The sequence below is a fragment of the Microcaecilia unicolor genome, chromosome 12 (assembly GCF_901765095.1).
Source record: "Microcaecilia unicolor chromosome 12, aMicUni1.1, whole genome shotgun sequence".
Taxonomy (NCBI): Eukaryota; Metazoa; Chordata; class Amphibia; order Gymnophiona; family Siphonopidae; genus Microcaecilia; species Microcaecilia unicolor.
In genome coordinates, this window is record NC_044042.1 from 26,470,051 (window position 1) to 26,492,812 (window position 22,762).

The 22,762-nt window shown below is 43.9% G+C and overlaps 1 protein-coding gene across 1 annotated transcript in view; it reads left to right on the forward strand.

The window, feature by feature from the left end:
- The first annotated feature begins 18,834 nt into the window (after positions 1-18,834).
- Positions 18,835-22,762, forward strand: part of LOC115482104 (NADH-cytochrome b5 reductase 1) — a 32,762-nt gene continuing 28,834 nt past the window's right edge. The window contains exons 1-2 of the mRNA XM_030221670.1: positions 18,835-18,876; positions 20,858-21,007. Coding sequence (XP_030077530.1) covers positions 18,862-18,876; positions 20,858-21,007 — 165 coding nt within the window. The 5' untranslated portion in view covers positions 18,835-18,861. The remainder of the gene's footprint in view (positions 18,877-20,857; positions 21,008-22,762) is intronic.

Below are 22,762 nucleotides of genomic sequence, written 5' to 3' on the forward strand. Positions count from 1 at the left end.
CCAGTCACTTACTGTGTCTGCTCTCTGCTGCTTCTGTGTGGTAGGACCAGAGCTATCACGTTAACGCAACTCTGCCACCACAGATCCTTCTTCCTGCTTCATCCCTTCCCGCCTATGCGGAAACAGGAAGTACCTCACATAGGAGGAGGTGGGACGAGGCAGGAAGAAGGACCTGAGGTGGTGGAGTACAGTTAATGCATTAATACAATAACCCAGGTCCTGGCACACAGGAGCAGGAGAGAGACAGACCGAGGGAGCAGAATCTTCTGTGTGCTTGCCTGCCTGCCGCTGGAAACCTTGCCGGCGCCGGGCCCTCCTTGGAGGCTGGACCCAGGAAAATCTTGCCCCCCCACCCCCCTCTCAGCGGCCCTGGGTGTACATGTGGGTGTGATGTTCCAGTTACACATGTTCCTTCCACATTTACACAGCTGCATAAAAGTTAGGCAAACTGATACCAGGTGACATTAGCATTCTGTAATAACATCTGGGCACCCAGGGGTTTATGCTACACTCCCGTCACACGTTATTGGGGGCAGTTAACTGGAGGCACTTTAATATAGCATTGCCCTCAATAAGTCCTGCTGGGATGAGTACTTTTTTTTCTCACTGAGATAATTTGTGACTTTTTGCATCTCTTAAATAGGGTGTATGATCTCAGCAGTGACAATAAAGCTTGTTGCGTTCAGTCCTTCAAGGAGTCTGATCTAAAGATGATGGGTCTACTGAATATCCCAATGCAGATTTCATACTGATGAATCCTGGAACATATCTCTCATTGATTATTTGCAGATCTTGTCAGTATTAGGAACAATACTCCATCCCTTCTGGTAGGTCAGTTGATGTTTCTGATACCCCCTTCTGATCCTAACAGCTCAGAAGCACAGTCTCAGATCAGTCCTTTCCTCTATTCTCACATAACAAAGAGGTGCAGGAACGTTTAGGTGTAGCAGTAGTAGGGGGAAGAGCAGGGCCGGTCCAACCCAGTAAACGGGGTAAGCACCGCAGGAGGGCGCCTGCCTTCAAGGGCGCCGGCTCCCGCGGCCTGCCCAGCTGTTCGACGGCCTTCCCACTTCCAGTTCCCGCCGTAATGCTGCACGTGGCGATGCGCGTGCTTTACACCTCTGCGGCGCTGCTCGTCTCCTTCCAGCCTGGCCAACGGCTCCTCCACTCTCGACATCACGAGACGACGCCTCCTCCCCCTGCGGCACCCTGCGTGCGCCAGTGCACCTTGCGGTTGCGGCAAGTGAGTAGCCTAACTGCCTAACCATCTCGTGTCTCGTGTCCTCCTCCGGCTGGCTCGCTCCTCCATCCCAGGCGCTGAGGCTCCCAGATGACTGCCTGACTCACTGCCTAAGCTTCTGCCCCTGCCCTAGCCTTTCCTGCACTGGCTAGTGCACTCCTCATCCACCCCTGCCGTACACAGGCCACGCCACCAGTCGGGACTCACTCGGCAGAGCAGAAGAGAAGAAGAATCTTCTCAATCGAGTTCTTTAAGCCAGGTAATGGCCCTGTGGGGGGGGGGGGGCGCCAACTGATAGTCTGCAGGGGGACCCTAGGACCGGCCCTGGGAAAGAGGAACTGATAATTGGGGAAACAAAAAAGAAATGCAAGTCGTCTCACAATGTCAGCCCAGCTCTCATTTTCATTCTTAACCCAGCCCCAGAAGCTAGGATGTGAAAGACTCTGATCTGAATGCTCACCTGACATTTGAGGTTACTCAGGAAACTCACAGGTTGGGTAGAACTGAGATCACCTCCTGACCACCTATCAGCAGCCTATCTGGTGAACCAGTACTTCTGAGCTAGATCACAAAAGTTAAGATGTTGGTCAGAACTAATCTGAGCCCTGTCATGCCCAAAAGTCCAAACAATGCTGATAGAAAGACCCAACACGGTCCATGTTTCAGCTCTACAGCCTTCATCAAGGGTCCTCAAATATCAGCAGGAATACACAACAATAAGACAGAAGTCTAAATACCCTAAACCATGTCTCCCAACTCCTTATACTCATCCCTAGTCTTCTCGTCTCCTTCTTCCCACACCACACCCTTCCCAATCTCTTTCCTTTGTCTATCTTGCCTTATTTACCTTTCCATGTTCACATTTTCTTAAACCTTACTACTACTATGTTTATATCAGGTTGTAATATTCTCCGTATAATACTTTATAATTCTATTTACTATGTAAGCCGCGTTGAACCTGCTGTATGTGGGAAAGCGCGGGGTACAAATGTAATAAATAAATAAATACATATATTGAAAACCGTAGTGCAGCATTGTTGAGTAGAGTGTGTTCTCACAGGGAATAACCAAACAAACCACTCAGGTTCAAAAGTGCCGCCATAAATATGTCATCCCAAAAAGAGATGAGAGGGGAATAAAAAAGAAAAGAAAACAATCAAATCACATAATATGAAAGAAATAGTTATATGCTAATATGTAATAATTTATGCACGTATTGGATACATAAATGTTAGCATCCACTTTTTAGAATTATCCCCTTTAGGCACAGTTAGACTGCGGAACTCGTTGCCAGATGAAAGCAGTTTGCATAGCTGAGTTGAAAAAAAAAAAAGTTTGGACAGATTCCTGGAGGAAAGCCAATAGATCAGGTAGACGTGAGGTAAACCATTGCTTATCCCTGATTAATTTGTGACTGCAAGGAAGGAAATGCAGCCAAAGTACCAAACTGAATTTGAGTTTAAGTCTCTGGATCAGAGAGGTCTGTGAGACTGATACATCTTTTTTTATTTCTATTTGCATATGATAAAAAGGCTGGGCTTAAGCTCTGAGATCATGTTATGCGCTGGGGTATCATTTGTTTAATCAGATCAATGCAATGGAGCCATTGAACCAGGTGACCTGAAGGTCACTTGTGCCTGTTAATATTGTCCATTTTATAATCCAGCTCCAGAAGGCTCACTTTGTGTACTGAACAATGGATTTAGGTTTCGATACCACTCTGGTTACTTATCAAGCCAAGTCAATCCCTGGCATCTTCTTCTCACACCATTAAATCAATGTCACATTAGAGTCAAATTAATTGATGAGCCTTGACCTAATCTTCTAATCTTGAAATCAGATCTTCTGCTCTCCTCTAGCCATTTGTTTAAGTTTCTCTGTGTTCTGAGTAATAATGGGGCTGAAGTTACCTTCCTCATCAAGGACTGCAAATCAGTCTTTAGCTTAGACACTTTCTGGTCGATTTTCAGCCTGCCAGCGTTATTCCCAGATATTCAATGGCAGGCCCTGTCTGGTAACCAGTTTTGCAGAGCTGGCAAATGCATGGCTAGTTCAGTCCAGTATTCAGCACTTTGGCTCCCTTTTACTAAGCTGCAGTAAAAAGGGCCCTGTGCTAGCAGCGGGGACTAATTTTGCTGCACACCAAGGCCCTTTTTATCACAACGAGTAAAAAGGTCGAAAAAGACATGGCCATGTGGTAAGATTGCTCTTAGCGTGTGGTCATGCAGGGAGGAACCCTTACTGCCACCCACTGAGGTGGCGGTAAGAGCTCCTGGGCTAACCGGAAATGCCGCACACTGGGGGTAGAACTACCGCTGGTGCCCACGTTGGGCCAGCGATAGTTCTGGAATGGTGAGTGGTAAGCCTGCGTTGGGCTTACCACTGCCTAGTAAAAGGGCCCCTTAACCAACTATGGGTTTATTGATTTATTTTATTTATTTATTTGGATTTTGCTCACACCTTTTTCAGTAATAGCTCAAGGTGAGTTACATTCAGGTACTCTGGATATTTCACAATCTAAGTTTGTATCTGAGGCAATGGAGGGTTAAGTGACTTGCCCAAGATCGCAAGGAGCAGCAGTAGGATTTAAACTGGCCACCTCTGGATTGCAAGATTGGTCCTCTAACCACTAGGCCACTCCTCCACTAGCAACATTCCATCTAGAATCTCAAATAGTAGCAACATTCCAGAATCCCCAAAAGAGGCAACATTCCATGTAGAATCTTTAATAGTAGCAACATTCCATATATTTATTTATTTAGATTTTGCTCACACCTTTTTCAGTAGTAGCTCAAGGTGAGTTACATTCAGGTACACTGGATATTTCTCTGTCCCAGGAGGGCTCACAATCTAAGTTTGTACCTGAGGCAATGGAGGGTTAAGTGACTTGCCCAAGATCACAAGGAGCAGCAGTGGGATTTGAACCAGCCACCTCTGGATTGTAAGGCAGTTGCTCTAACCACTAGGCCACTCCACATACAGATAGGACAACCTTTCATGAGGTCCCATTTATGCAGTTAACCTGGCAGCTTAAGTGCTGAATATTGGCACTTAACTGACCAAGTGCTGACTACGCCCCTGAAACACCCCCCAAAATAGCCCATTTGTATTTAGGTACTAACTGGTTATTTTCAGCAGTGCTAACCAGTTAAGCAGTGCTGAAACTGAGTGGCATCCCCAAACATACGATTTAACTGGCGTGCACTGAATATCAACCCCTCTGTGTCAACCATTATCAGATGGAAATCTGACAGAAAAACATTATTCTCCAAAGTCATAGAATAAGGACATGTCAGGACATTATTTTGGGGCCATCAGTTTCTTCCTGTTCCTTGGACCTTCCAGATCAGTCCGAAGAACTATGGGACCCTTTTACCACTAAAGCACGCTTAGCACAGGTTAAAATGGCGTCCTGATGAACGTGTTGAGTTGTCCCACTGTACGTTGAAAATGTGTGAGAGTGCTACCCACATGCTGAGAGGGTGTATCTGGGGGGGGGGGGGGGGGGGGAGAGTGGGTGTTTCTGTGCTGATCAGTTAGCGAAGCTACATTACCGTGCACTGATTAGCACAGGATTAATCGCTAAAGAGAATTTACCACCTTTTACTCAGGTTTATTATTTGCCATCTAACTCATTGGAGAGACGGCATAATTTGGAGCAAAATGAAGTTCCTTTGGATGTCTCGGCTATTTTGGGACTCTCAGATACAGAGATGGCCACAGTTGTGACTTTGGTTGCTTCTGTGGCATTAACACCAGACAAAAGCTGGCTCATGAAATTGTTCTTTTTGGGTCTAAAAGTCCAGATTTTCCCAGATGTAGCCTGGGATACTCAAAAATGGCGCAAACATTGAGACCAGGAGGCATATTTTCAAAGCACTTAGCCACGGAAGGTGGTGGAGAAGAAAACGGTAACGGAATTCAAACATGCGTGGGATAAACATAAAGGAATCCTGTGCAGAAGGAAGGGATCCTCAGAAGCTTAGCCGAAATTGGGTGGTGGAGCCGGTGGTGGTGAGGCGAAGATAGTGGTGGGCAGACTTATACGGTCTGTGCCAGATCCGGTGGTGGAAGGCGGGGCTGGTGGTTGGGAATAGTGCTGGGCAGACTTATACGGTCTGTGCCCTGAGCCGGGGAATAGTGCTGGGCAGATTATAGAGTCTGCCAGATCCGGTGGTGGGAGGCGGGGCTGGTGGTTGGGAGGTGGGGAATAGTGCTGGGCAGACTTATACGGTCTGTGCCAGATCCGGTGGTGGGAGGTGGGGCTGGTGGTTGGGAGGCGGGGAATAGTGCTGGGCAGACTTATACGGTCTGTGCCAGATCCAGTGGTGGGAGGCGGGGCTGGTGGTTGGGAGGCGGGGAATAGTGCTGGGCAGACTTATACGGTCTGTGCCAGAGCCGGTGGTGGGGGGCAGGACTGGTGGTTGGGAGGCGGGGAATAGTGCTGGGCAGACTTATACGGTCTGTGCCAGTGCCGGTGGTGGAAGGCGGGGCTGGTGGTTGGGAGGAGGGGATAGTGCTGGGCAGACTAATTCGGTCTGTGCCCTGAAAAAGACAGATACAAATCAAGGTAAGGTATACATGAGTTTATCTTGTTGGGCAGACTGGATGGACCTTGCGGGTCTTTTTCTGCCGTCATCTACTATGTTACTATGTATTAATGCATCAGCCCTTAATTTTGTTAATGGTCATGCGCTAATGACAACATTAGCGCGGGTTAAGGAATGACTGAGGCTGCATATACTGCAGCAGGACATGTTTATCCACTCCTACCCTGGCTGAGATAATATTTAACCATTTCTCTGACCTCATGTGTAACTTTCTTTAAATCAATCACCTTACTTTCTAACTGTTCTTACTTTCTTACCTATCTGTACGTTACATCTTTGCTTTACCCTTCGCTATCAATTATAATGTTCTATTACGTATTGTGTTTACATTGTAAATAGTATACCATCTCTATAACGTTATACCAAGAGCAACTCAAATGTTGTTCTCACAGCGTGTGGTTGCCTTAATATATAAACTTCAATTAACTGGACCTCAATGCATCTACCCTTGACATTTCACCTTCAGGAACGTTTTGTTCTCACAGTGAGTGATTATTTGCACAGAGACTGATAGGGGATATCCAATGGTTTTTCTCTCTAATAGTTTTTTGCATGGGCATCTTATCTATCAGTCTAGAGTGGAGGAGTGGCCTTGTGGTTAGGGTGGTGGACTTTGGTCCTGAGGAACTGAGTTTGATTCCCACTTCAGGCACAGACAGTTCCTTGTGACTCTGGGCAAGTCACTTAACCCTCCATCGCCCCATGTAAGCCCCATTGAGCCTGCCATGAGTGGGAAAGCACAGGGTACAAATGAACCAAAAAAAAAGGACCAGTGATAGGATTAGCTCCATTGACAACTTTGCCTTTCTTTTGTAATAAAAGGGCTCATTCACCTGAAGGTGAAATGCCAAGGGTGGATGCATTGAGGTCCAGTTAATTGAAGTTTAAATATGAAGGCAACCACACGCTGTGAGAACAACATTTGAGTTGCTCTTGGTATAACATTATAGAGATAGATTTGGAACCAAGGGACCCCATAAACAAAAGAGTATACCATGCCATACTTTGTATTGTTAGTTGAATATTTTGACTGCTGTAATTGTCTATTGCTCATGTTTGGTCTATTCTTACTGCACACCGCCTTGAGTGAATTCTTTCAAAAAGGCGGCAAATAAATCCTAATAAATAAATAAATAACATTAGCGCATGGTCATTACATTGAAAAATTGTCCATCTTCCCCCAGATTCTGTGTAGTGTGCCTAGCATTCCGCTCTGAAATCTAAGCGTATTCCATTACAACACATGTAACTTAATTAGCTTAACAAGCTAATCAGCATTGGCAACAGTACTTAAGCAATAATGAGCACTAATTGGCAATAATTAGAATCTATGTGCATAACTCACTAAGTGTGCTCTGTAATGAACTGCACCAAAATTTCAATGTGCGCAGTTCAAAAGGGGTGTGGTCATGAGCGGGGAAATGAGCGTTTCGTGGGTGTTCCAAACTTTACTCACATAGTTATAGAATATGACTATTTTCATTAGTGTAAATGAAGGCACATAGTTTTACTACTGCTACTGCTTATCATTTCTAAAGCACTACTAGACGTACGCAGCGCTGTACACTTGAACATGAAGAGACAGTCCCTGCTCGACAGAGCTTACAATCTAAATTAGGACAGACAAACAGGCCAAACAAGAGATAAGGGAATATTAAGGTGATGATAAAATAAGGGTTCTGAACAAGTGAATAAGGGTTAGGAGTTAAAAGCAGCATCAAAAAGGTGGGCTTTTAGCTTAGATTTGAAGACGACCAGAGATGGAGCTTGACGTACCGGCTCAGGAAGTCTATTCCAGGCATATGGTGCAGCAAGATAAAAGGAACGGAGTCTGGAGTTAGCGGTGGAGGAGAAGGGTGCAGATAAGAGAGATTTACCCAGTGAACGGAGTTCCCGGGGAGGAATGTAGGGAGAGATGAGAGTGGAGAGGTACTGAGGAGCTGCAGAGTGAATGCACTTATAAGTCAATAAGAGGAGTTTGAACTGTATGCGGAAACGGATAGGAAGACAGTGAAGTGACTTGAGGAGAGGGCTAATATGAGCATAACGACACTGGCAGAATATTAGTCGTGCAGCAGTTTTAGGCACTGGGATATCAACTAATCATATTCTATATACCATACCTAAATCTAGACGCCGCTCATAGAATACGTTTAGGAGGAAATGTTTTCCGTGTGGATTTTTTAAGCGCCATATATATAGAATCTGGCCCTTTCAGGCTGTGGCAAAAAGTGGCTTTAGCAGCGGGAAAGACCTGAGTAGGCACATTAAGGCTACTTTTTGCCACAGCTTTGTAAAAGAGCCACTTATGTGATTGACCAAATTTTTATATTAAAAAATAAAAAACATTTCAAAAACATCAATATGTTGCATCTCCATCAAATGTAACATATGACATAAACAAACCAAACTTGAAATGAATCGAAACTGACAAATATAAATTGTAATTCTATACCAGATATATAACCAAATACTGAAAACTTATGAAATATGGAGTACTTACAAAAAGGGTGATGATGAGTAGTCTAAATGTTTGCACCAAAGCAATATGTACAGTGTTTTGAATCCTCACCCCTGTTTACTCCTGGACAACCAAAGAAATTTGGGGTGAATTCTATATATGGCACTGAAAAAATGCTATTGTAAAAGTCACATTTAAACCCCCCTTTTTACTAAGCCATGCTAGCGGCTGCCACTCAGCAATGCCGACACAGCCCATTCAGAGTGAATAGGCTGAGTTGGCATTAGCACACAGAGGTGAGGGGAAAGCCAAAGATCAGCATGGGTCCATGACACTGCACTGGTAATGAAACTCAGCAAATTGGATGGCTCTAATAGTTCTTATCTGCCATCAAATTCTCTATTCCTATAACATATTACATATCCTATAATGGCCTTAAATACAAATCAATTCACGCCACCAACTTTACATACATAGGCACTCAATTATGGAATGTTCTACCCAAACAAATAAAATCTACCCAGAACTACCTAAACGTCCGTAAATTATTGAAATCAGTATTGTTTAAGAAGGCTTATTTCCCAGGTTTTACTTCACTAGAATTAACTATTATTATAAATTTCAGACCCAAGGACTATAATTACCTGTTATTATCTCTTGTCTTTTGCTGTTTAATTGTTATTTTATATCTTTATTCTCAATTTGTATAATTGTTCTTCTTGTACTGTAGCTTGCACTACAGACTTATGTAAGCCACTGAGCCTGCGATCAGTGGGAAAAGGTGGGATATAAATGTAATAATAAATAAATATTAGAAAATGGTGCAAAAGAGAATCTCTATAAATTCACTTCAAGTCATTTACTTTCGCAGTTTCGAAACCCCATGAGTTTTTGCCAGAGGCACTGTAGGACTTTTGGCCACTGAGCCCAGCCCTTAAAAGGGGTGTTAGAGAAAACAGACCAACATTTAGCTTTGTTATCCCTAGATGATCTCTATAAAAGTATTCCACGTCCCCCATACAGTGGGCTGGATGTCTATATATAAAATCTGTCTAAGGAAAATGAAATCTCAGTGTATAGCCACAGTGTCCTGTACTTACCTTTTGAGGACTGTACACCAGTGAACCCAGCCCTCAGCACCACCTCTGCAGCTCAGAGCCTGTAGCCTACATTGCCCTGACTTACAGAAGCTGGAAGGGCAGAGACACAGGGCAGGACATCCCTGCAGTGCCCACACCTGAAAATGACTCCTTTAGGGTAACTAATAATTCATTAGGAACAAGATCTGCCCATATGCCAGGAAAATGTGGACAGTGAGCGCCTGGCCTTAACAGAGCACATCAGAAATGATTAAATTGTGATTCAGGGGCTGTATTTAATCCAGAGGAGAAATCTGATCGGAGCACAGTAAAGACAGCGAGCTGGGCCATCAATTATTCCTGGGCTTGCTATCTGCCCATTTTACAACTTCTCTTGTAAATAACAGGTGTGTGACTGCTGTTCAGCAGGAAAGATAACTCTTACAGGGAATCCCTCATTAATGCTTAAAGGCTACTTGAGCAGGTATTCAGTGTCTTGGGTGGAGTGATGTTTCCCTGCCAGGGACTTCACTAAGCTCATCCTGTACCAATTATCTGTGCCCTGCCTAAATTGCCACCAGTACAGTATTTCACAGACCCAACAGAAAGGACTTAACAAGGATCTGGGGTCCCTAGCCCATTATAAACCATAAAGCTGTATGTCTCTGTTGATCACCCTCCCCTCACCTATCCACACCCATCCTGTTAGAATATCAATGATACTAGCCGTTGAGCCCGTAAAAACGGGCTGGTATTGGGGTTTTCCTTCCCCCTCCCCGCGAGGTCGCCACTGCTACCGTTCCCCACCCCGGAGTCGCTGCCATCCCTCCACCCGGCCCGGGCCTTCTCTCCACTACTAAACTTACACATCCATTCGCCAGAACGCAGCACGCACATCAGCTGAGCTGCCATCGGCCCTTCCTTCTCTGCCTGTGTCCCGCCCTCCTGTGACGTAACGTCAGCGAGGGCGGGACACAGGCAGGGAAGGAAGGCCGACGGCAGCTCAGCTGATGTGCGTGCTGCGTTCCAGCGAATGGATGTGTAAGTTTAGTAGCAGAGAGAGGGGCCGGGTGGGGGGGGGACGGTAGCGGCGACCTCGGGCCGGTGGCGCAGTTTCCCTCTCTGTCCCGCCCTCGTCATCACGTATTGACGCGGGGGCGGGACAGAGAGGGAAATCTCTACTGCGCATTTGCAAGTGAGTCGGTCACTCGCCGTTTATATGTTTGATGCTTTGATGTCCCTATGCATACTTCCTACCCACCCCCCTCCTCCCACCCTGTCAGACTGTCATAGTAATGCTTGAATGTTTTCACTTATATACACTGTCAGCTAGCACATTCGCTTATTTCCGATCTGAGGAAGAAGGGCAACCTTCGAAAGCTAATCAAGAAATGTATTAAGTTATGTCCAATAAAAAAGGTATCATCTTATTTTCTTTTCCATGTTTTATTTTGTTTGATTTCTATTGATCACAGACCATGGAAATTTCTTTATTGCAGAAAAGAAGAGAAGGTCTGTGTTTCTCTGAAAAAAAACCCAACTTGTTGGATTCTGTTGGCAGATATCTGCAGCTCTTTAAACGTCTGCTGTAATTATGGCCCATAGGCTGATATTTTTTTATCCTGAGATGATTTCTCACTTCTCAGGTTTTTAATGTTTCCTCAAATGAGAGTCATTCCATTCCCTTTAGCGTTTTAGTCACTGTTTTCTGTACCTTTTCTGAAATATGAAACCAGAATTGCACTCAACATTCAAGGTACCCTGGAGCAATACCGAGACAAAATTATATTCTTTATTAAGGGGCCCTTTTACAAAGGTGTGTAAAGACCTATATGCGTCTAGAATGCGCCAAATCAGCATTACTGCCTGGCTACCATGTGCCCTGGGCGGTAATTCTGAATTTGGCGTGCGCCAACACGTAGTAGAAAATATTTTCTATTTTCTACGGTGTGGTGCTTACCCATCGGTAAATGGCAGTGGATGCTCGCTGCATGCCTACTGCCCGGGTAGTGCGTGAGACCTTACCGCTAGGTGAGTGGGTGGTGGTAAGATCTCAGGCCAAAAATGGGAGAACGCTGGTTTTTATTTTGCCACACGTCCATTTTCCAGCCCCTTAAAAAAGGCACTTTTTCCAGGATGCGGCAAAGACTGGTCCAGCTCGTGCCCAAAAGATGAGTTCACACTGCCGTAGGCCACTTTTTGCCACGGCTTAGTAAAAGGGCCCATTAATTCCTTATTCCTGTTTGATTTTTTTGGGCCAGATTTCAACATATTCCCACAAACGTTATAAGAGTTTGGGAAAACGGACTGTGGCTTGAAGAAAAGTGACTATTGAATTGTAGTTTCTGGTGATGACTTTAGAGGAACATGAAAATGAGAATTGTGTTTGATTTTTAGAATGTTCAATAGAGATGAAGTTATTCTGTTTAGTGTGAATGGGAGTAAGAGTGAGGTGTAAATGTTGGTGTGTGTGAAAAGGTTTTAAAATATGAATGACAAGATTACAATTTGAATTAAACATTTAATAAGTACATAAGTAATGCCACACTGGGAAAAGACCAAAGGTCCATCGAGCCCAGCATCCTGTCGACAGCGGCCAATCCAGGCCAAGGGCACCTGGCGAGCTTCCCAAACGTACAAACATTCTATACATGTTATTCCTGGAATTGTGGATTTTTCCCAATTCCATTTAGTAGTGGTTTATGGACTTGTCCTTTAGGAAACCGTCTAGCCCCTTTTTAAACTCTGCCAAGCTATCAATAAAGATTGATCATTAAACACAACGGTTGTTGAAGAGAGTGTATGACAATGAATATGCATGAGCATGAGATCTATTTACATGCTCTATTTACATACAATGGAGGCAGCGCATGTAAATAGATCTCATGCATATTCATTGAGGAAATCCTAAAAACCTGACTCAAGGCCCAAGGTTGCACACCCCTGTGCTAACACATATGTTTTTACATTTGTAGGTGGCCAGTTATAAAATTGCCCTTAAAATGGACAGTCCCTACTCCCTGGAATTTATAACCTAGTCTAGACGTTCTCCCTTTACAAAATGGTACCTAGTCTAATATCTCAACAACCAATATTCATATACATTTTAACATCCAAACATTGAATGTAAATAGAAATCAAAGAGAATAAAAGAAAATCATTAAACCACAAAGAAAGTACACTTTAGCTCATTCTAATTGGAACCAAGAAAATAAATAAAACAAAAAAATTGGGAATAAGCCAAATCTTATAGAGAAGTTGCCAGATGGATCAGCAGCAGCTACTTAAGGAAAGTCTTTAGAGAATCTTCAAGCAGAACTAGGTCCCCTGGCAACAAGAAAATCACTGAGCCTTCTCCGGAGTAGCCCCCACACTCTGGAATGCACTCCCTGAAAGGCTCTGCTTAACACAAGATTATCTCTACTTCAGGAAGCAGGTGAAAGCTTGGCTCTTCAACCAGGCCTTTAATGGAAGAAGTAACCAGCCTGTTGTATTAAGCGAAGCCTTTTAGGAAGTGCATTCCAGAGTGTGGGGGCTACTCCGGAGAAGGCTCTCTTGCGGGCATCGTGTAATGTTTTTTGGAGAGGGTATGGTTAGTCCTTGAAAAGACCTTAGTGTCCTTGGCGGTGTGTGCAGGATCATCCTATTCTTCAGGTACTCAGGGCCTTTTTCTTTCAGGGCCTTGAAGATCAGACATAGAGTTTTAAATTTAGCCCTGTATTGTACTCGTAGCCAATGAAGTTTGTTCAAAAATGGTGTGATATGGTCACATTGTTTGCAACCTTCTATGAGTCTTGCTGCTGCATTCTGAATCAACTGGAGCTGGTGCAGGCCCTTTGTAGTCAGACCATTGTAAAGTGCATTGCAGTAATCCAGTCTTGATGTTATCATGGCATGTACAACTGGGATAAGATTTACCTTCTTGATGTAAGGAGAGAGGCAGCATAGCTGTCGCAAATAGTAGAAGCAGCTCTTGAAGGTTGCTTGGATTTGGGGAATGAGAGTAAGTGTTGAGTCTAACTGTATTCCAAGGTTTCTGACTTATGATCCGAGGGGGAGTTCATACTTCCTAAAAGGAATTTTGATGTCAGGTATGTAACCACTTGTGTTAGGGACCCAGAGGAGCTCAGTTTTACTGACACCTGAGCTTGCACCGCAGTAAGCCCATTTTTGCTGCGGTAAGCAGCTTAGTAAAGGGAGTGAGTCCTCCAGGGACATGGAAACAATTACCATACCTGAATGTATACCACTTCAATGGCTTGAGGCAGTATGTAAGTAAATCAATGTATTCAAAACTTTAGATTCTGAATTACAATGCACAAGCCTATTTAAAATCAGTGTTGCCTGAATAATATGGGATTGGAAAGTGCTGTACTTCTCATCCTGTGGATAGTTTTGCCTTCCTGCTCTCTTACCGGCTGCAGAGCTCCAGAGTGCATTAGAATCCTTTCAACACTAGCAGTAGAGTTTTAATGTCCTCAGAACACAAAGAGTAGGATCCATTATAGGAAGCAATAAATTATTGTTTCCTAGTACTGTCTGAACATTGTGTCTCTTAAGAGGTTGGGGAGAAGGGAGGAGAGGAAAGAGCGGAGCAGTGAGGGAATGAGGTGACTAGATTATTGTCAACTTATGGTATCTTTTAGTGAGTCAACATGAAAATGTCTTGAAAGATTTTATAGATGAGGTTTCTAGACCACTGAGGGGGGTCCATACTTCAGGTGTGTCTTCTTCGATATCCGAAGAAGGAAGGAACCTATGTGCGTGAGCTTGAAATCTCAAGTATTATAACATATGTAGATATTTCCAGGAGGGAGACGTTTTAGCTGGTTGTGGATTTCTGCCAACCTCAACCTGGTGCATTATGGGACCTGCAGCACTGATTTCAATGGATAGAGTCATGGACTACAAATACTACACTGTTTTGGGATGTAAGTTTAAAACCAGCACTGGTCAAAAAGTCTTCCTTTTGGAATGGATAACTTGGCAGCGCTGGGATATGTTCAGAGGACTGGGTTGAGAACCCCTGTTCTACACTAAGAATTAGTCGATCGCCAAAGGGCTGCTACAAAAACACAAAGTCATTCTTAAGACAATATTTTTAAGAGATGGCTTCTCAAACCTGTCTCCACAGACATTCAGATTTTCAGGATCTTCACAATGAATATGCATGAGACAAATTTAAATACCAGGGGTTGTCTGTATGAGATATGGAGGCAGAGATGCCAAGTGACCCAGTTCCAGGAGGGAGAGAGACTTTTTGGCCAATCCTGGTTTTGAATTTACACCCCAAAGCAGTGAGGGATTTACAGTCCTTGAGTCTAGCTATTCAAATCCATGCTGCGGGTCCCATAATGCATTGTAATAGCATTGTTAGAAAACCAGAACTGGCCTACAATCTCCCTCTTGGAACTGGATCACTTGGCAACTGTGCCTTATGAAATGTAATCTGTCAGATCTTGCCAAAATGAGCGCTGCCAAGTTACTCATTCCAGGAGGGAGATTTTTTTTTCCACCAGTCCTGGATTTCTGCCAACCATATCCTGGTGCATAATGGGATCTGCAGCACTGATTTCAATGTATAGACTCATGGATTACAAATACTACACTGCTTTGGGCTGTAAGTTTAAAACCAAGGGACCCTTTTACTATGCCGCAGTAAAAGGTGGCTTGCAATAGTGTGATCACATCTTTTGGATATACGCTGGCTGGGCCATTTTTTACCACGTCTAGGAAAAAGGGCCTTTTTTTAAGGGGCTGGAAAATGAATGTGCACTAAAATTGAAACCAGTGCACATTCATTTTTGGCCTGAGATCCATTGACCTAGCAGTAAGGTCTCACAAGCTACCCGCATGGTAAGCTTACAGTGCGTGCCAACTGCTATTTACCACTGGGTAAGGGGCCTACCATAGAAAATATTTTCTACCACGGGATTCAGCGTGCCTGGCTCATGCGCTAGTGGGGCGGTAGTGCCGATTTGGCACATGCTGTACGTGCGTAGGCCCTTTATACAGCTTAGTGAAAGGGCCCCCAAGAGTGGCAAAAGTTTCCTCCTGGAATAGGTAACTTGGCAGCTCTGTGCTTATAGTTTGGCTTTTTGTGAGTAGGGAGAGCATGGCGTGTTTTATGGGTATTGATCATGTTTGTCTTCTGTGCATTGTTTTTACTTTATATTTTTTTTGAGTTGGTTCCATTGATCAGTGGGTAACAAATATATAAATATATAAAATAAAATAAAACCTGAAGAACTCCATAGATGTAATGGGCTCAAACTGGAGTGGAGGAGCCTAATGCAGAACTTCTTAACCCTCTCCTGAAGGCACACCTAGTCAGTGGGGGTTTCCTGGACTACCACAATGAGTATACATGAGATACATTTGCATGCAATGACTCTCCAATACATGCAAATCTATCCCATGCATATTCATTGTAGTAATCTTGAAAACTCAGTTGGCTAGATGTGCCTCCAGGAGAAGGTTGAGAAGCACCGGTCTAGTGGGTAGAGAACTAGGCTGAGAACCATGCAAGATGAGGCTCAAATCCCCTCCAGCGGCTCCTTGTGATCTTGGGCAATGGATATGGCTAAAAGTTCTCAATCCAGTGCTCGGGACACACCTAGCCAGTCAGGTTTTCATGATATCCACAATGAATATGCATGAGATGATATAAATGCACTACCTCCATTATATGCACTACCTCCATTGTGGGTGTGTCCCGATGACTGGGTTGAGAACCCCTGATTTATACAATCTGGGCGATCCAGAGGATCCAGCTAGTCACTTAACCAGGGCTTTTTTTGAGGGGGTACTGAGTACCGGCACCCTTTCCTTTGTCTGGTCCGCATATTTTAATGAAAGAGCTCAGGCTCTACTACTACTACTACTACTATTTAACATTTCTAAAGCGCTACCAGGGTTACGCAGCGCTGTACAATTTACGCAGCGCTGTACAATTCTACATACAAATTCTGCCTTGTCATAGATTCTGTGACTGGATGCAGGGGCCTGGCTATTGTGGGGTGGGTCCCTCAATGATCATCCCACCCCTGAAGGGTGCCCTGGCATTTGAGTACCGGTCCGGCACCTTTTTCACTAGAAAAAACACGCTGCACTTAATGCTCCATTGTGTCTGGTATAAACCTAGGTTGTAAGCCAGAGCTTCACAACCTGCGGGTTTGTGACCCCACAGAGGGGTTGTGAAACTTGTGTTTGGGATTGGGACCTGGGCGGGTGCTCCATAGGAGTCATTATCCTTTGATGCCTGGGGGGTTGCACGTTTTCTGTGCTTGTGCAAATTTGGGGTTGTGGCTCCAGAAAGATTGAGTTTTGCTGTAAGCCTTCTGGGAACAGGAAAAAATACTTACTGTACTTGAATGTAATAACTTGCCTTCAACTTCTGAGGAAAGGCATGAGCAAAATTCCACATCAGGACTGGAGCAGCCTGTTACAGTTCAGTGTGGATAACGCACAATAAAGAGTTCAGACAATATCTGAAGAATCAAACATCAGTCCTAAAAATAAATTCAGCATTCTAGCGTCTTGCTAATATACAGCATCATTCTACCCAGCTACAAAATATTTAAAAAGATATGTTTTGAAAGTTTTTCTAAAAACCATATAATCTGAAATGATTTGAATTCTAACTGGAAGAGAATTCCATATTTGTGCCGCTAGAAGCAGTTGAAAAAAACCTGCTTTGAACACAATCCTCCGGGGCTAGATAATTGCAAGAAAAATGTTTCTAGTAATTGTGACAGAGAGCTTATGTTTCAACGTTTTTATTGATGACAATTCAAAATGAACACCTCCAACAAAGTGAATATACAAAATTCAAATATCCCAGTATACACAATAAGCACAAAATAAGGAAGACAGTCATCAAGCTTTTAACCATTTTCTCCCCCCTCCCCCCTCCCTCTCTTCTATGTCCAACGTTCCACGTACTTATAAACCAATAGATGTCTATGCTCTCAGTCGTATCAAAGTGCTTTGATTGTTTGTTTTGTTACATTTGTACCCCATGCTTTCCCACTCATGGCAGGCTCAATGCGGCTTACATGGGGCAATGGAGGGTTAAGTGAGTTGCCCACTGATAAATGTTTCAGCAAGGCAAGATAGTTCTGCCTGGGAGGCAAGAACTTAAAAGATAAGTGCACAGTTTTCACCTAGTATATACTATTTTAAAAGTAACAAGTGATTTTATAGCACTGTGGTGATTGGGACGCATAAAAAAATGAGCATATGTTGCTCTCCCAAAAAAATTGTTAGAGTTACCTAATGAAAGAAGTGCTATGCCACTTTTTAGCAGCATTATTGACTGCAGTTATAGTGGTTTATATCTGAGGGTACTCTATACACATAAATTATATATTTGCCACATTATACTGGTGTGAACTGTTTTGTTAGCACTTTCTTGAAGTTGGTGGCTAAGAGTCCTGGTTTGTGTACACAAGTTGTTGAATGTTACCAGAGACATTGATATTGTGAATTCGCTTTCTGCTAGTGGAATAGCAACATTCCATGTAGAATCTCCAATAGTAGCAACATTCCATGTAGTAGCAACATTCCATGTAGAATCTCCAATAGTATCTATTTTATTTTTGTTACATTTGTACCCTGCGCTTTCCCACTCATGGCAGGCTCAATGCGGCTTACATGGGGCAATGGAGGGTTAAGTGACTTGCCCAGAGTCACAAGGAGCTGCCTGTGCCTGAAGTGGGAATCAAACTCAGTTCCTCAGGACCAAAGTCCACCACCCTAACCACTAGGCCACTCCTCCACATCCTCAGTCTTGTAACTGTTGACATTGAGCCCCTCCTCTCCTGCTCTTTGCATTTCAACAATTCTCCTAATGCCAACTCTATGATTGTCTATAGCTATGTAGCCCTCCTGGCATTCATCAGAACAAAGACTTTTGTATAACCATTACATTATGAAACATTTACTCAACTGTTTTATGTTCCCCCCTCCTCCCCTCCCTTCCCCATCCCTCCCTCCCTACTATCATCCTGTCTTCCTGAACTTGGTTTGTGACAGAGAGCTTAGTGAAATCTTTCATATATATATATGGGCCTTACCATAAAATATTTTAAAAACAAAGATACACAATTTAAAATGAAGTTGAGCTTCTACTAGCAACCAATGAAGCCTTATCAGCAACATGAAGCTCTATCAAATTTATAAACCAAGAATATAAGGTGAGCAGCCATATTCTGAATCATCTCAATCCTTTTCAGCAAAGATTTAGAGCATCCCAGATAGACGCTGTGACAGCAGTCTATCTGGCCCTGTTATAAAACTTTGCACAATTAGCTTAAAAGTGTCCAAGTCAAAGGAGGTGTATGTCTTTAAGACAGCCCCTGAATCTGAATGTTGTATCTGTGCATGCCAGGGTAGGTGTGCCTATCTGATTTTGGGCACAGCTCAGGCTCACATAGCAGGGCAGAGTGCCTTGGTACAGCACAGACAGCAATGGGCTATTCTGGGGTAAGTAATGCTTGCTGGTTTATTCTAGAAAGCAATACATGATTTTGTCCTTCTTCAGTACAGCTGGGACTGATTCAAGCTTTTCAGCTTCCTAGAGCATAGAGGACACTGGATGGGGAAGTAATTTGATTGGATGTGGAAGTGGTTTGAATGGTCCTGAATACTTTGAATTGTTAAGTTGGTTAGATCAGAAAAAGTCTTTCCTCTGTTCCTCTAATCATTGTATCTGCACAGCTCTCACACGTAAATAACTAACAGCAGTGCTGCAGGCTTCAGACTGTAGACTTGGTAAGAGGACAGTCCTCCACTGTGCGTGACAACGTCCAGTTCTCACACCAGCTGTCTAAAACGCTTGCCCAAGAGTCCCAGAGGTCAATGATCTGTTTTGAATCCAGGCTGCAGGGTCTACTCGTGCCATAGAGTATATGAAAACCACAGGGGAATGAGAGGGATTAGTCACAAGGGAGGACAACATGCATGTCACGTGCTGTCTGCTCACATCTGTCTCACTTGTTGGATCTGGGGCTGCTGTTGAGGTCAGCTGCTAAGTGCACTGTCTGTAACTGATGCCACAGGTTGTCACTCTCTGTCCTGCTGTTGTTTTAGCACAGGGAAATAACTGTGAAGTTGATTTCATTCATTTCATATTCTCTCTGCTCTTTGCAGGCTTTCTGGAATTCTGTGACTGTTTGGGTCTCCACCACCTCTCCTGGGGCTGTTCCTTGCCCTGTAGGAGGGGAGGATACTTCAGCCCTCGGAGGTAAACTCCTTGGCTGGACTAAGAGAGACAATTCAGGCTTAGCTATGGCGCAACCAAATAAAATCTTTATTGATATTTCTCTAAGCCAATGTAAAAATTATTATTCCTCTGGAGCAGTTGTCACACAGCCAAGCAAGACGCTAAGGCTGAGCAATAAGGCTGCTCAGATTGGCTTTCTCATTCTGTATTTATATACTAATACAAGTTTTATTTCTCTTATTCTAACTTATTGCTCATATAAGGAGTTTCCTATTTTCTTCCATTACACATATATAGTTATATTCTGCTATTTTTCTCATTATACAAAAATGACCATTTCCTTTATTCTACCATCCTCTCCTGATTGTGTCCACATGCACACTTATCTGCATGCATCCCTTATCTGTAAAGCGTGATCCCAACATGCTATACCAGCAAACAAACAAGTAGCATGAAACACCTGGCTTTCCTGTTTCTCAAGCACATTTTTGTGGAAGAACATCTCCTTCTTTGGAGGGGTCCTCAGTCTCACTTCACCATCAAGGTTATATCCATTTTTGTCTGCCGTATATATATATATTTTTTAAATTTATTTGTTACATTTGTACCCCACATTTTCCCACCTATTTGCAGGCTCAATGTGGCTTACATAATACCGTAGAGGCGTTCGCAATCTCCGGCAGAGAAACGAATGCAAAGAGTTATCGCGGTCAAAGAAGGTTGACGTGTTATAGACACATTGGGGATTTGTAGAGAGGAAGAGTTATGCAATGTCTGTTTCAGGCTTTGGTTTCGTTGTGTTGGGCCACTTAGCCTCAGTTCCTCGTGTGTTTCTCCTTGTCATGTGATTTACCAGAAGTGTACAACAATATTTTCTATTTACTAAGAAACAAGGCTCATACACTCAATGTACAAGCAATAGGGAGAAATGAAACTTATGCTGATGACAGCAGATCTGAGTGCTTACAGGCCAGGCCTGCAGACTAAGCATGGGGAGGAATATACATATGTATTTAGAACTGTATTGAATAGCATAGCATATTTTACTAGGCTGAATAAAAATAATGAAAAATAATGAGCATTGAGCTTTAATATAACAAATAATAAAAGAAGCAATGTGAAATTGGAGATCAAGTGTTTTTCAGTAGGATTTAGCACATTATATATGTATATATATAGTGAGAGAGAGAGATGTAAAGATTTCATTCCAATACTTTTTTTGGTTTGCTGCCTTTATTGCAGACCACCAGGATGCTGACAGCAATGGCAGCTGTGGTCCTCACTGCTATTGGCTTTGCTTTGGGAAGCTACCTGATGAAGAAGAGGAAGAAACCTCTGGTGACATTAAAGGACCCCAGTGAGAGGTATCTGCTGCGTCTCATTGATAAGGCGGTAAGTGTGAATCATTCTCCACCAAGCACAGTAAGAGACGCTCTTTGCCTAGGGCAGTGTGGGAGACTTGCTGGCCAGCTGCAGCAGTCACCAGGTCACTGTTATTGCCTAGTGGAGGAGTAGCCTAGTGGTTAGTGCAGTGGACTTTGATCCTGGGGAACTGGGTTCAATTCCCACTGCAGCTCCTTGTGACTCTGGGCAAGTCACTTAACCCTCCGTTGCCCCTGGTACAAAATAAGTACCTGAATATATGTAAACTGCTTTGAATGTAGTTACAAAAAAACCTCAGAAAGGCAGTACATCAAGTCCAATTTCCCTTTCCCTCTTTGAGATTCTAGATGGAATGTTGCTACTATTGGAGATTCTACATGGAATGTTGCTACTATTGGAGGTTCTATTGCTACCATTTGAGATTCTACATGGAATGTTGCTAGTGGAATAGCAACATTCCATGTAGAAGCCTGCCCTTGCAGATCAGCAATGCGACCGCGCAGGCTTCTGCTTCTGTGTCAGACTCTTCTGTCTGAGTTAATGCTAGAAAATTGCTTTTTTTTTTGCTATTTTTCCTTCAGATTAGGTGGTTGTCAGAAAGCCAGTTCTGGCAGAGCAGGGAATATCTTTCTCTTTCCTTAGGGAAATCAGAACTGTATCTTCATGCATGCAACAGGGCAAAACCAGGGATACCACATGTGCTCTTTTGATATGAAGCTTGATAGTCACTTTATCTGTCTTCCTTCAGAGATTCTTGCATGTAATAAGGCTACTTTGTACAGTATAACAGTTCATTTCACCTGTATACAGTGGCGTACCAAGGGGGGGCGGTGGGGGCGGTCCGCCCCGGGTGCACGCCGTTGGGGGGTGCCGCGGCGCATGCCTGCTCCGAGTTCGCTAAACTTCTTTGTTCGTTCGCTGCAGCTCCCTCTGCCCCGGAACAGGTTACTTCCTGTTCCGGGGTAGAGGGAGCTGCAGCGAATGAGCAAAGAAGTTTAGCGAACTCAGACCAGCGCGTGCCGCGGCACCCCCCCCCCCAGCGGCGTGCACCCGCGGGGGCTGTCATTTCGCTGGAGGGGAGAAGGTGTAATTTAGTGGGGGGGCGCGCTGCACCCGGGGGGGGGGGGCGCATCGGCACTCCGCCCCGGGTGCCATCCAGGCAAGGAACGCCACTGCCCGTATACAAAATAAGTACCTGTATATATGTAAACCGCTTTGAATGTAGTTGCAAAATACCACAGAAAGGCGGTATATCAAGTCCCATTTCCCTTTCATGCAATTACCCTTCTTTCACAACCTGGTAGCAGCAGCTAGAAATTATCCAGATCTTTATAGCCCTAAGACACCTGGCAGAGCACAAAGTTACTATATCAGTAGAAGTATTACCTCACTAAGATTATGACATCACTATTGATGTCATCCATCAGAAGAGTGACCAATTAGCCGAGGCAGCCATGAAATCTAATTTGACAGTTAAATTTCATCAGGGGGGAAGTACATGACCATGAGGTCCAGAGGGACTAATGCTGCTGTTGGTACATGCATTCCATGTATTGGTATGCATATTTTTATTTAGGGTTGGTATTCAAAGTGATTTAATTGGATAGAAGAGGCTCCTGCCCAGTTCCTTCATGCTTGTTGGACCAGGAGTCAATATTCATCAGCACTGAACCAGACAGTGCTGCTGAATATCACTTCAGACCTCCACAGCACTCGCCAGGGTGGTCCAGAGATGGAGTCAGGAGGAGCCGGGCATTATCTGGG